At 57.4% G+C, this 14305-nt stretch overlaps 2 protein-coding genes and 1 long non-coding RNA gene across 3 annotated transcripts in view; 2 read left to right on the top strand and 1 right to left on the bottom strand.

Annotated features, from left to right (window-relative positions):
* Window positions 1-1654: 1654 nt before the first annotated feature.
* On the top strand, window positions 1655-10032 carry PGC (progastricsin). The gene is made up of 9 exons (XM_007085205.3): window positions 1655-1713; window positions 3708-3858; window positions 4144-4261; window positions 5379-5497; window positions 5971-6170; window positions 7790-7912; window positions 8523-8670; window positions 9081-9179; window positions 9872-10032. Exons 1-9 carry the CDS (start codon window positions 1655-1657, stop codon window positions 10022-10024), a joined length of 1170 nt encoding a protein of 389 aa, XP_007085267.1. The 3' UTR covers window positions 10025-10032.
* LOC122238381 lies at window positions 1908-5556 on the bottom strand. Its single transcript, XR_006217291.1, has 3 exons — window positions 5420-5556; window positions 4153-4597; window positions 1908-2394 (listed from the first exon to the last, which is right to left on the bottom strand). It is a non-coding gene; the product is annotated as an uncharacterized LOC122238381 (long non-coding RNA).
* Window positions 10033-11720: 1688 nt separating the features above from the next.
* TFEB (transcription factor EB) overlaps window positions 11721-14305 on the top strand; it is a 54728-nt gene continuing 52143 nt past the window's right edge. The window contains exon 1 of the mRNA XM_042986330.1: window positions 11721-11986. The gene's annotated coding sequence lies outside the window, so the exon portion shown is untranslated. The remainder of the gene's footprint in view (window positions 11987-14305) is intronic.

The raw sequence follows: 14305 nt of genomic DNA, 5'->3' as shown, positions 1-14305 counted from the left end.
CCTTTCTTTGGCCTGCTCTTCCAAATCTTTGAGTCCCCTGCTCTGGGGAAAACACTTCTTCATTCCCTTGTCTTCCTTCCATCTCGGACTCCTGGGGACCCTGGGGACTGCAGGGACACAATCAGGCAGGTGCATCCCATTCTGGGCCAGGCCTGGGAAGACCTCTAGTGCCCTCTTCCCCTCCCCCATCGTAGGACTAGGGGAGGCTCTGGGGCTCTGGCTGGACGATGGATGCTGGTGGCCAAGGAGAAAACCCCCCACCGGCTGGGTTATGTCAGTGTCTGCAGGCCCGGTTGTGGCCTTTGGCGTGGGGCTTGAGGGCCTGACAAATGTGTTTGGGGCCCTGAGTGTGTGCTACAAGGGGGCAGGGAGCGTTTTGACACGGGGATATTTTTCTACTCACCCCAAAGTGGGCGCTCCCTTGTGCCAGGCTGGTGCACACTGGGCCAGCTCCGGATCATCTCAGGCAATGAGAAACTTGTAGCCAGGAAGCAGGGAGGGCCAGCAGACGAGGGAGAGAGGCCTGGGTTGACTAGACTCAGGGGCAGAAAAGCAGCACATGACAGCCCTGGGGGACACAGGCATTTCAGGAGCGCTAAAGACAAGGGAAGTCTAATGGGGCCGGAGAAGAGAGACAATGAACAGAGGCAAGTTCTGGCTGTCCCCTCCTCCTCTGCCTCTGCCCCAGGCCTCCCTTTGTTGCAAATCAGTACAAGTGGAACAGCCAGGGGCCATGTAATTTACATCAGGGGTGTGTCCCCAGCACCTGCTGAACCATGATGACAATCTCTCCATTTGACCCCCTTTTGCTGCAAATAGCTCTGACCTCAGCCACTGGCATCTCAGCCCCAGCACCTGCTTTAGAGCTAAGGATATTGCCATCATCGCCACCATCAACACCGCCCTCACTACCACATGGTCATTACCATCATCCCAGGTACCGGCCCCATCATCCCCCAGTCAACCAAATTGCATCCCACGAGGTCTTGGGGCGTGCTGGAAACCAGGACTTGGCCAGACTTCTGAGTGCATCGTGTCCAGACCAGGGATTCTCAACAATTTTGCCCCTTAGGTGGACACTGGGCCATGCCCTGAGGCATTTTTGCTTGTCACAACTAGGGTCCTGCTGGTGACATCCCGTGCATAGAGGTCAGGAATACTGCTAGACATCTACAGTGCACAGGACAGCCCCCCCGCCCGCCCCTAAAAATTATATGTTCCAAAATGGCAATAGTGGTGAGGATGTGAAAACTTGTCTATGGAGGCCCTACGGCCCTCAGTCTACCTGACTCTGGCCCTCACCCCAAAATGCGCACATCATGCCACTGTTCCTGGACAAGAAGAAATCCTCACCAGCCCATCTTATGGCAGCTCTTATGCACACTTGTTTGGCGTCCTCTGCTTGTATTAAAAAGTGAAGAAGAAGAAAGTGCTTTGTGGCCACCCTCCAAAAGGAAAACGCACAGAAACCACAGACACCCGGAGCACAGGGTACACTCGGCATTGAGGTCACACTTTTGCCTAGGGCCGGGAGGCAGGGACTGGGCTCGATCCCGGGGGGTATAAAGGCAGAAGGAGTGCTCAGGGCCTTCCCTCCACTGCAACAGTCAACTTGGAGTGGCTCTCCCTCTGTGGCCAGCTGGGAACAAGAACCATGAAGTGGATGGTGGTGGCCTTGGCCAGCCTCCAGCTCTTGGAGGCCGCAGTGGTCAAGTGAGTCTGGGGCCTGGCTGCCGGAGCAGGTGTGGGTTGGGGCATCCGAGGCAGAAGGGGCTACAACCTTTGCCCTCAGGAAACGTCTACAACTGAACCAAAGGAGAGTTTGTCCACTAGATGCCCAGCAAGCCTTTACAACAGACAGACACTGAGCATTCACGGTCAAGAAAGATAGGCTTCTTTACTGGTGTTACACCACTCAGAGAACGGGGCGCTAATGCTGAACGCAGGGTAGGGGGCTGAGAGTCGTGGGTTCTTCTGATGGGTCAGGGATCGGGTCAACTTCAGGACTGATTGACTTGTCTTTCCGGCCCTGGTCTGTCCGGTTTCATCAACTGTGACTGGGTGGTCATTCCCTTCCCTGGTCTGGATCTGCAAAACATCTCAGCAATTTGTGTGAGTGATGCTATCTCTGGTAACAAAAGCAGAGGCCGCACACCTTGTGATTGCGCGGGCTAATTCATTTCTTGTTCTCTTGGGCTTTGTTTTCATTGTCTTGAGCATCCTGGGGTTTTCCCCTGTAATCTTTAACTTGGGGCCACATGCCTTTCTGCAGACTTAATTCTGTTGGTGGTTGCAGAAGCGCTTTCCCCTCTGATGAGAAAAGAAGGACCCGGCACAGGGTAGTAAGGGTGACTGCTGTCCAAACAGACCCCGGATGGCAGGATTGCTTTCCTCCTGCAGAAAGGAACGATTATTTCTGGATAGGCAGACATTTGCTAAAAATTCCCTTAAGGCCCAAAATTTATAGCGCAGATGGCACAATCATTGAAGCAGAAACAGCGGTAAGGTGATGTCTACGTGCCAGGTAAGGTGTCAGAAGAAAGGGAGCAGGAGGCGTGGCATCCAGGACCTCCAGAGCGCTCCCGGCCTGCACACTGCTTGCTATGTGACCCTTAAAGACTGATGCCTCCAGCTCCTCTGAGAAATCTGTTTGCAATATGCAAATTCTGTCGAGATGGTGAGCCAAGCAATCGTCAGTTTTCACAGCTCAATGTGAATGGCTGTAGCTAAGAATTTTGGAAGAATGAGGGGTCCTGACGGAATGGGGATTCAGATGGGGAAAGAAAAGAAAGAAGCAGCACTTCTGGAGTCTGGAACGAGCCTGGGTGGACCCACAGAGGCCCCTTATGTAATGACAGCAAGCTGGTCTTGGAGGAGGACAGCCAAGGGGGATGGGGCCAGAAGCCCAGAACTCAGAAGTTCCAATTCCAGAGCTGATCTGGGCCCCAGACCACCCAGACCAACTTCCGCATTGCCTGGTGTCTGTAGAAGAGCAGTGATGAGCCCCAGGCTAGGGGATTAGCAGTGTGGGCAGACCTGGGACCCTGTCTTCTGAGTCCCAGTCTAGTGCTGTCCCCTCTGCCCATGCTCTGTCACATCAGCCGGGGTCAGGTGCCTGAGGACCACCATAGCAGAGGATCTGGGGGGAGCTCTGCCATCTCTGAAATCTTTCTTATAAATGCACATATCCTGGGCTGCCTGGCTGGCGTACTCAGTAGAGCACGCAACTCTTGATCTCGGGGTCCTGAATTCAAGCCCTACGTTGCACGTAGAGCTTACATAAAAGACAAAGCGTATATCCTGCCAAGGGTAATGGCCGAAGTCCCCTCCCCTTTCTGGGAAGGAATTTATGGGATACCTGAGAACAGAGGGCCAGGGAAGGATGAGGAGCCTTGAGATGAGATGTGGGCAGGCATGGGTGGAGGTATTTGTTTTCTGAATCTTGGAGCAAGTCCTGAGAAGATTTTTGAAAGAAGAGAGGGAGAGGCAAAGAGGGAGGCAGAGGGAGAAAGAGACAGAGACAGAGACAGAGAGAAAGGGCCAGAGCTGGAGCCAGAGCAGATGGGCACACGGGACAGAGGAGCAGGGAGTCTGGGGCATGTGGCTGGAGATGGAGAGGCGGGTGGGTGGGGGGGAGAAGGGACTGGGACCATCAGAGGTGCTGTAGGAATGAGGGAGGCCCCGTCCTGACCCCAGTCCCTCTGCAGAGTCCCCCTGAGCAAACGAGAGTCCATTTGGGAGACCATGAAGGAGAAGGGCTTACTGGGGGAGTTCCTGAGGAACCCCAAGCACGACCCTGTGCAGAAGTACCACTTTGGCAACCTCGATGCCGTCTACGAGCCCCTGGCCTTCCTGGATGTGAGTCCTGACGCCCTCCCTGGGGCTCCCTCTCTCTACCGGCAAAGTCTGAGGCCAGGCCCTGGGGGTGTGCTGCACCATCTACTTTGCACCCTCCCATCAAGCCCCTGGGGCCTGTCAGACTGGCCTGAAGGGCTCTGCGTTCTGGGCAAGTACGGGAGCTAGGCTCGGGCCTCTCCCTCTGGTGTGGGTTATAGGGCAGGGGCTCTGTCCATGGAGGTCTGGCTGGGCCTGAGGGTCCCTGGATCCCTCCAGAGCTAAGAGCCTGCCCCATGGCCCCCCCAGAGTCTCTACCTTGGTGAGATCAGCATTGGGACTCCTCCGCAGAACTTCCTTGTCCTTTTTGATACTGGTTCCTCCAGCCTGTGGGTGCCCTCTGTTCACTGCCAGAGCCAGGCCTGTGGTAAGTGCTGGGCTTGCAAGGACAGGTGGCCGGTGAGGGACTGTGAGGCCGGGGCACTTCAATCCCGAGAGTCAGGGACTTGGCCAGGATCAAGGGGCATGTGCAAGACAGAGAGGAGAAGAGGCCGGCCGTGGAGCTGGGTGATTACTTTGCCTTCCCTCTCACCCACACGTGTTCCTTCACCTGCTCCAGCCTGACCCTTCTGGTCGGTCCGGCCCACTTCTCTCTGCTCCATTCTGTTCACTGAAGACAAGGCCATTCCCTCCCAGCAGCATCTACAACATTCTTTCTCTTCCACTCTCTCCACTCTTCATGAAGTTCTCATTGAGAGTCTCCCTAGACACATGGGACAACAGTATAGGATATGGTCCCTGTATTGTAGTTGTATTTCTTTTTTTTTTTTTTTTTAATGTTTTTATTTATTTATTTTGAGAGAGAGAGAGAGAGAGAGAGAGAGAGATCATGCATTCAGGGGAGGGGCAGAGAGAGAGGGAGGGAGAGGATCCTAAGCAGGCTCCACACTGTCAGTGCAGAGACCGACCCCCGGGCTTGATAGCACGAACCGTGAGCTCATGACCTGAGCGAAAATCAAGAGCCGGACGCTCAACCAACTGAGCCACCCGGGCACCCCCTTGCAGTTGTATTTCAAGACAGGCCAGGTTCCCCTCCTTAAGGCTGCCCTGGTCCCTGCCAGAGCTTTGGGGTTTGGGTCCTGACACTTTTTCTCCCAAGAATGCCTCGTCGGCCTTGTTCCTAATCTCTCAGCTTCCTGGTATGACCAGTTTCTTGATGGGGCGAGGGTGGGGGGAGTGCGGGCATGCCCTGGGGTTCACCTGCTCCTAGAGCTGATGGGGGTGGGGTGGGGATATAAAGGGAACCAGGGAGGTGGAGAGGGATTCTATGCATCCTGCCCCGGAGGGTCACGGTCAAAGGGCACCCCAAGGGTCTGTAAATCAGAGGGGGCTTTGAGGCCAATGCTGGGAACCCCCTTGGCTGGCCACCCCTTGACTCCGTGGCCAGGGATGCTGAGGCCCCAGGATGTGAGCACAGGCTGGGACATAGGTGGGCCTCCCTCCCCCTGCCAGCCTGCCTCCCCAAACCCTCCCTCCCACTGCAGCCGGTCACTCCCACTTCAACTCCAACGCGTCCTCTACTTACTCCAGCAACGGGCAGATCTTCTCCGTGCGATACGGCAGTGGCGGCCTCCGCGGCATCTACGGCTATGACACTCTAAGGGTGAGCCACGTGGCAGGCTGCTCCCTGCCCCGGGACGTGGGGACTGTCCCTGGGGCTCTGAGCCGGGTTGGAACCTCACAGACCTCACCGTCTCATGGGAGGTCAGACGGAGATGCTGGAAAATATGGGAAAACTCCTAGTGTTTTACTGAGTACAGGCCAGGAAATCAGTACCCTCCAGGGCTCCTTCGTGCAGTCACCCGGCCCTCCCTGACTGCATCATGTGCCAGGCACCCAGGACACCTGGTCCTCTCCTTAAGAGGCTTAAAGCTGGGGGAAGATGAAGGGCGGGGGGGGGGGGGGGCGGCAGGGCTCAGTGAGGCCTGAGAGTGAAAGTGGTTCTTGTGAGACCTGTCAAGAAGACAAGGGGCAAAGGCGATAGAGGGATGCTCAAGGGAGCCTCTGCGGGGGGAAGGTTTGGGGGAGGTGGGTAGAGTTACACTTATCACCTCTCATCCCCCGCGCCCCCTCCAGGTCCAGAGCATCCAGGTTCCCAACCAACAGTTTGGTCTCAGTGAGCTTGAGCCAAGTCCCTATTTCTTCCATGCAAAGTTTGATGGCATCATGGGCCTGGCCTTCCCTTCCCTGGCAGAGGGTAGGACCACCACCTCCCTGCAGGGCATGCTGCGGGCAGGCGTCCTCTCCAGCCCAGTCTTCAGCTTCTACCTGGGCAGGTAAGAAACTGCTTGCGTGTCCTTAGTTCCCAGGCAACTCCCTCCGTTTTCCCCCAGACCCTGGAAAAGGGTGAGGCTCAATGCTTTGGGGTTTGGAGGGCTCCCATCAGGGAATGGCTCCAGCTACTCCCATGTCTAGCATTTTCTTCCTGGGCTTATTAACATTGATTTTTGAGAGACAGAGCGAGACAGAGCACGAGTGGGGGAGTGGTAGAGAGAGAGTGGGGATGCAGAATCCGAAGGAGGCTCCAGGCTTCGATCTGTCCGCACAGAGCCAGATGCGGGGCTCGAACTCACAGACCGCGAGATCATGACCTGAGCCGAAGTCGGCCGCCTAACTGACTGAGCCACCCAGGCGCCCCTTCTTCCTAGGCTTCTGAACTGTCCCTCACTCCACACCCTTTCCCCCATCCCTGCGTCTGTCCCCAGCCCACTCTGACTTTTCTTTGCATCTCTAGTCCAGGTCAGAATCTTTCCCTCTTCTGGGTGAACTTAGCTTTGAGTGTGGCTGCTGATTCTCGGTACATCTTGGATTTACCTGCTGCCCAGAGCCTCCATTAGCTCATTGCCTTCTGAGCCAATATTTTCAACCTGGACACTTCTTTTGTATAATAATCAATGGCCTCATCTCCTTTGATCTATTGTTCTAGCCACGTCCTGGAGCCTTCTGGTCTACCTTCATCATTTGCCCCTGACAAGTTGTTTTCCTCACAACACACAAGCGATGGCCCAGGAGCCAGAGGGTGGGGGCAGGGGTGAGTGGCCTGGAATGGACTTTCCTTCTTTTCCTCTCCAGAGCTAGTCAGCCACCTTCTGGAGATAGTCAGCATCTGCTATCTGGGGTTTAATCGCTTGACTCTGACTTTCAACATTACTCTGTTTCTAATGTTGCGGACTTTAACTCTCTACCTCTGATTACAATTAGCTTTGAGTTTAGCCCTTAGGAACTCTGTCCAATTCCACACTCAGGTTCAACCACCAGGGGAGGCTGAAACACACACGAAAAATCCTCCCTTCCTCTCTGCCGAGGACCCACCTCCCTCCGGTCCCAGTAGAAAAATGACAAGTGGGGCTCAGTGTCAGGCTCCCACTGACATATGACACCAAGCAGCAAGAAGCGGAAGGGACAGGAGAAGGGCATGTGGGGTGGGGGGTAGGGGGGTGCACAGGGAACCTATACAACCAGTGGCTTTCCCTGAAGCAGGGCCTTGTGGGGCAGCGGTATCTGGAACCCGAGGCATGGGAATGCTGAGGGGCTCAGCTTGGAGCTACAGTCAAAAAGGGGGACAAAAATCCCTTCCCTCAGGCTTCCACAGTGTGAGGGGTAGACACAGCGTGGGGAGTCCCATTGTGACGGGCAGACACAGCCCTGCCTTCGGGGAGTCTGATGGGGGAGACAGAGCCAATCTCAGGGAGCCCCAGTCTGAGGGAAGAGACACAGCCATGCTGTCAGGAAGCCCTAATCTGAGGGGGAGACACAGACCCGCCTCGGAGACCCCCCCCCCCCAACCCAGCCTGCAGCCAGGGCAGGACCTCTATTTCCCTCTGAGAGTGATTACTCAGTAGGAAATCTTTTCCATAGTCATTCCCTGACTCACTCTTCTCTTTGCCTTCTGCAGACAGATGAACCCTCAGAAAGGAGCAGTTCTCATATTCGGGGGGATCGACCACAGCCTGCACAGGGGTCCGATCTACTGGGCCCCCGTCACCCAGGAGCGCTACTGGCAGATTGGCTTTGAGGAGTGAGTCTATGGTGGGGTCCCAGGCACGTGGGCAGGCTTTGAGGCGTTTCATGTCACACACACACACACACACACACACACACACACAGATGGACACACACAGGAAGGTACTGCTGGCAGGTGGGGATAGAGGACCTCTGAGGCCTGTCCCCACAAAGCTACAGCTGTCCTCTGCTGGAGATTGAAGGTCCAGCTCAGCCTGGAAAAACGGGGTGGGATGGGGACGACATACAGGGTAGGTTTTAGAATTCCAAACATAGACCCTGTGGTCCAACACTATGTGCTTAGAGATTAGAAACTGGGATGTATGTGGGGGGATCAATGTGCTCAACGTACTCACAAAGAATCAGTGACCCCGGCTTTCAGTGTTTCTAGAACCTTCCTTGGAACTGGTAAGAAAGACATTCCATGACCCCTTAGGTGGCTTTGGGTAGAGTCTGGTATGGTGTAAGTCAGGGGGATGGCTCGATTGACCTCTGCAGAGTCCTACTTTTCTGAGGTGCACCTTGATTCTACGGCTGTAGCTGTCTGTCCCTCAGTGGTGGGGAAAGCCCACTTCCCAGCTGCCCTGAGCTGGGGGTGCTGAGGGGGTTCGTCTCCTCACCTTCAGGTTCCTCATTGGTGGCCATGCCACCGGCTGGTGCTCCCAGGGCTGCGAGGCCATTGTGGACACAGGCACATCTCTGCTCACGGTTCCCCAGCAGTACCTGAGTTACCTTCTGCAGGCTACAGGGGCCCAGGCGGACCAGTATGGACAGGTGCGTCTGGTGGAGACATCCCCCTTCTTTTAGAGAGACCCTCCAGGAGGCATTTATGATCTTCCTCCGGCACAGGAATAGCCCGGCTCTTGGCCTCCATGCTTCTGGCTGCCCCGAAGCACTGGAGATGGGGGGCTCTGGGATGCCTGGGGCTGTGGGCCCAGAGGCGGATTCAGCGGGAGCTGGCACCTTGTCCTGAGGGGACACGAGGAGGTTACTACTCAGCAAAATTTCCTTGGAGCTTCAGCTCCTCAAAGGAAACTGGTTCAACACTTGCCAGGCTTGGGAGTAAGAGCAAGAGAGCTGGACTGTGGGGCCGAGTGGGGGAGGGGGGCTGGGGTGGCTGAGGTGGGGCTGGCAGGTCCTCTGATGTGGACGATGAGACCCTTGGGCCCTGTTCCTCTCTGCAGTTTATGGTGGACTGTAACAACGTCCAGAGCCTGCCCACCTTGACCTTCCTCATCAATCGTGTGCAGTTCTCCCTGCCATATTCCTCGTACCTCTTCAGAGTAAGTCTGCAGGGATGTGACTGGGTGTGAGGAGGGGCTGGGAGCCGGAAGCGCTGGGTCTCCTCGCCACGTGCCATTTCCCAGCTCCTGGCAATGCTGCCTCACGTTGTCCACCCACCGATTCCAAACCCCTTCTCGGGCACGAGGCTGTGACACAGAAGAGTGTCATCTGTTATTTATTATTATTATTAATCAGTGTGGAGGGGCACTGGGTTGTTTGTGGCGCACTAGCTAGGGTCAGCCCTGTTTGCCTACGCTGTCCCACCGGAGTGTCACAGCATTCAAGGAGGGAGGTGCTAATTTCTATTTTACAAGTGAAAACTTGGAGGTTCAGAGAGGGTAAGACACTGACACAAGGCTCCACAGCCAGTCAGCATGAAGCTAGGTTTGGAAGCCAAGTTGGGCTGGCTTCAAGGCTTTGCCAACCAGGCTGACCTACTCCAAATGGGGAGCAAAAGAGAGGTGGAGGGGAACCTGGGGAGAGGAGACTATAGATGGTTACCGCAGTGTGCATTTACCCATTCCAGACCTCTCTCCCACCGCCCCAGCTCTGGGGGCTCAGTTGGCCTGTGAGCCCTCAAGGGCAGAACGTCTGGCTCACTCATTTCTGCGTTTGTGCTCCCGGCCTGGGACTCAGGGCTGAGCAGGGCTCTGTCCATGCATGAGTGAATGTGTGCTACCCTTCTGTGCAGGGAAATGACATTTGTGCCATTAGAGTCCAGGCCACCTACCTGCCCTCTAGCAGTGGCCAGCCCCTGTGGATCCTCGGGGACGTCTTCCTCAGGTCCTACTATTCCATCTTCGACATTGGCAACAAGAGGGTGGGCTTTGCTGTTGCCGCCTAGACCGAGTGCCTGGACGTCTGGGCTCCCTTCTTCCTCTAGATCCCCTACCCCGAGCTTCTCTGTGTGCTTCTTCTCTGGACTCAGCCTTCTTTTTTTAGATTTTGGGTTTTCTTTCATAATAAATAGTTCTTTTCCATGTTGGCCAGCGTGTTGTTTTTAGAGGGCAGTTGTGGCCTGTAAGGCAGCTCCTATCACAAGAATGGGGGGGGGGGGGTTAAGAGTGGGAGTCAGGGGTAGATTTGCCTCTACTGGACCGTGTTCTCCCTGAGTGGCTAGGAGGTTTGTGGTGGCCGGGGGTGGGAGGGGGGAGGAGGGTTACTGAGATTCTAAGAGGGATGGGGCATGAGGTAGGGCTCGGGGAATGGTCCCTCTACCCCTCAGAGCTTGGAGTCTCTTCACAGCTTGTCTCTGGAGAGAGAAGACAGTGGTAGTGACATTGAAGCAGGGCATTCCTTTGTGATGGGTCAAGGGGCCCTACCCCAACCACCCAAAATGCTCTGCTGACTTAATTGACCGAATGACCACCAGAATCACCCCAGGCAAGTTTTCTAGCACTGTGACTGGGGTTTCCAATGCATCCCACACCTAGGCCTTTGGCTCCTCACCTGTGATCAGGTTTGCACTGGGAGTTTCTGAGAGATGCTGGATGCCTGTGTGCACTCGTGGCAATCATGGGTCCTTCCGGGAGGAAGGTGATGTTACCAGAACCTGTTTCCAAGAGGGCCTCAGAAGGTCTGGGTTGAGTGAAACTGATCATATTTACACCTAGACCCTTACGCCCCGGGGTCTGTTTGAAGAAGGGCTGGCCCTTAATTGTGGACAAGAGCAATAGCTACTTGGAATCACCGGGAAATCAAGCCCATTTGTTGTAACGAAGTGAACAAGGGAAGATGTTTTCTTCCTCTAGATTTCATTCCTGTTCTCCTTAGGAGCCACCCGTCAAAGACCCACAGATCTGGGGCTACGTGGTACTGGGCAGAGGAGGAAGTGGGGAAAGCAGAGAAGGGTAGCTCAGAGCTATGTAACTTCCAACAGGGGAATGACATGAAGTAGATCTGCAAAATGTTTCCCTGTAGCATGGTGGTGGGGGTCACCAGCCAGGGAAGACTGATGAGGCTTGAGGAGGGGTATAATTGGAAAACTCACAATGGGAGGGAGGGAGGCTCCTTGGACATATTTTTCCATGCTGTCCTTGATCAGCCTGACCCCAGCCTTGTCCCTTATGTTCAGGTGCAGGGGTGAAAGCACGAGATCCAAGTCTGGCATTCCACTCCCAAACATGAGGGAAACTGAGGTTTGCCATGCAGTAGTTTCTATAGCAACAGCACACTATCTGGGACCCTATATCCTTCCTAGACTCCAGGCAAGACAGCCTCCTGCAGGCCTCTCCTTGGGGTCAGAGAGGCCACAGGGTGTACATAGGGAGCTGGAGTGCGTGGCATCACTGACTGAGAAGACAAAAAAACTTGCAAAAGGGGCAGAAACGAAGTGCGACATAAGTTCCAAGTTAAATGCCAAGTCCCCGTACCCAGGCCAGGGCCCGCAGAGTGGGACTACAAATCCCGGCGTGCCTGGCAGAACCGACGGGAGGGACTACATTTCCCCGCGGGCGCCGCGGTAGGCCCTCGAGGGGCGGAGCGGGGCGGGGCGGGACCGCGGGGGGCGTGTGCTGCCCTCTGCCGGGCGCGGCGGGAAGTGGGTGCGGATTGACAGTGGGAGCCCTGGCGCCGGGCGCGGGGCTCGGTGACAGCGGAGGCGGCGGCCGCGGGCTGGACATAGGGAGCGGCGGCGGCGCCGACGGCAGCGTGAAAGGGCGGGCAGGGCGGGCCTTCCCGGTGGCGCGGAGCCGGAGGAGTCCGGGAGGGGGCGGCAGGCGCAGCTCGCGGGCCGGACACCTGAACTTGGGACAAGTTGCCGGAGCCGCGGGGGACAGGCGGCGGACGGATTGACCTTCAGAGATAGGTGAGAGGGACCGAGGGCCAAAGGGTGAGCGGAAGGCTGGGAACCCCGGACCCAGGCTCCCCCGCCCTGATTCTGTGGGTCCGGGAGACAGGTGGGTGGATGGGGGTGCCGGCTGAAGAGGGGACAGGGAGTGTGTGCGCCGCGCCGCCACCCGCCCCGCTGTCCGTCTAGCCCGAGGCGTTGGGCACATGGCCGGAGCGGCGCTGCCCGCCGAGCCCAGGAACTCCTCCGGCCCCTCACTGCAGGCCCGGGCCGGGGGCGGCTTCTCTGCGACCTTATGTAACCAGGCGGGAGGGGCCGGGGCGGGCATGGGCCTTCCCGGCTCCGGAGCTGGGAGTCGAAGGGGCGGGAGGCGTGGGAGTGAACTTGCAACAAGTTTGAGGGACGTGTGGGCCTTGCGCCTACTCCTTCTCCACCGGAGGCGGTTGGGGCGGGTGGTACGGGGGACGGCGCCGGAGGCCCGGGAGGTGTGCGGGGGCCGAGTCTGGCCCGGCCAGGCCCAACCTGGATGGTCCGGGGGAGTGGGAGGGCCGGGGCGGCGCCACGCCCCCGGGCTGGAGGGGGGCGGGTGGAAGTACCATCCTCCCCACCCCCCTTCCCGTCCCTTCTTCTCCCTCGGTGTCTTGAAGAAGCCGCCTCTGCCCGCGTCCCCTGGTATCCCTGAGCTCTTTTTCTCCTCCTTGCATTATTCCCCGACCTGTGGGAGCCCCAAGCCCAGAGCTCGCCCTCCGCGCGCCCCTCTTTTTACTTTCCCGGGAGCTCCCGGCCATCTGTCCGTCCCCGAGTACCCCCCACCTTCTAGGTCCCGAATCCCGGAAAACACGCCCCCTTCCCCTTATTCCCTTAGTTCGCACCGCCCAACCCCATGCTGCCCCGCCCCCTAAGTCCGCGCTCAGTCTTCTCCCCACCTCCCCGAACCCGGGTCAGCTACGCGGGCGCCGCGCGTGCACTTCCCTCCTTGAAGGGAGAGGGTTGATGTCAGCTCCGTTCCCGCCCCTTGGCCCCTTCTCGGCCAGGGGTTCTGGCTTCACGCACGGCTGCCCCGAGCTGCTCCGGTTTGCGCGAGCAGGTTCGCGCCGCAGCCGCCTGGCGTGCCCCAGCCCCGCGCACAGGGGGGAAGAAGGGAGGGCGCCCGGGGCGGGGCTCGTCTGCACGCGCGTCCGCACTGCCCGGAGCTCCCCTCCCCGCTCTCTGGCGGCCGCTCACCGCGGAGCCCTTCCCATCACAGTCCACTCCAGCCGGGAGTCTCTCGCCCGTCTGTTCTGGGGACTGTTCGGCGCGAACGGTTTCGGACTGGCGTTGAATGCGGTGCTTTCTTTGGCTTTGCGTCCGCTGGAGAAGTGTTAACTGCCGCCCAGACCCCACCCTGAGTGAGGGGTCTTAGTTGAGCAGGGAAGGGGCAAGGCCGATGCAGGCCATTAGTGATACTTCTCCGATGTGGGCTCGGGCCCCTGCACCCTCCCGGTCCAAGATTCCACTGGCCCAAGACCTGGCAATTCTTGGGGTGGGGGGAGGAGGTAGCTCTGGTTTCCTCTTGGGCGGCCAGATGCGGTTGGCTCAGATCAGAACGTAGTTCTTGGCTCCTTAGCCTGTTCGCGCTGAGGCTTTCTCCGTGCCCATCCTGGTGGACAGCCTCTAGGCCCTGCCCTCAGGCAGATCACAGTCTGGGGGAGAGATGCCAGCGATAAAGGCCAGTCTTAGACACAGTGGAGGGGAGAGTCCTGCGTGGTAGTCTGCTGGTATGCTGGTGCCATGCCTCAGTTTACCCAGTTATGGGTAAAAGCAATTTACTTGGCCACCTTCTTTCTGCCTGCCCCCCCCCCCCCGCCCCGGCTGCTGGGGTGGAAGAACTGGGAACCAGAAAGTGTAAATGAAGTGCCGTTTGGGTGACTCTGTGCTTGCTTCTCTGGAAGGGGGCCAACGTTACTTACAGTTTACAAGGCCTGTTACAGCTACAGTGCTATTTTGCTCTCTGCGAGGTGCAGACAAATCAGAATCCTATTCCAGCTCCCACGGAAGTGGTGCAGGGCATGGGGCAGGGGACATCCCCTCAGGTGAACACTACATTCATGGAAAACTAGCCGGGCTTCTGATGGCAGGGTGACTCACAGTCACAGTCACAGGGGGTGGGCTAGGGCAGGCAGGAGCCCATCCAGGGGCCTGGGATGCTGGGATACCCAATGCCCACCTCCATTGCCATTGAGGCCCCCTTTCAGCCTCCCACCCTTCAGGCCTGTCTGTCCTTTGAGGGTCTGGCTTCTGGCCCTGATTCCTCTTGGAGCTTTGTTTATGGCTGTAATTGTATCATTAGCTGGAGTT

Source organism: Panthera tigris, chromosome B2 (genome assembly GCF_018350195.1).
Source record: "Panthera tigris isolate Pti1 chromosome B2, P.tigris_Pti1_mat1.1, whole genome shotgun sequence".
Lineage (NCBI taxonomy): Eukaryota > Metazoa > Chordata > Mammalia > Carnivora > Felidae > Panthera > Panthera tigris.
The sequence above is the reverse complement of the archived record's forward strand: the minus strand, read 5'-3'. Positions and strand labels throughout refer to the sequence as shown.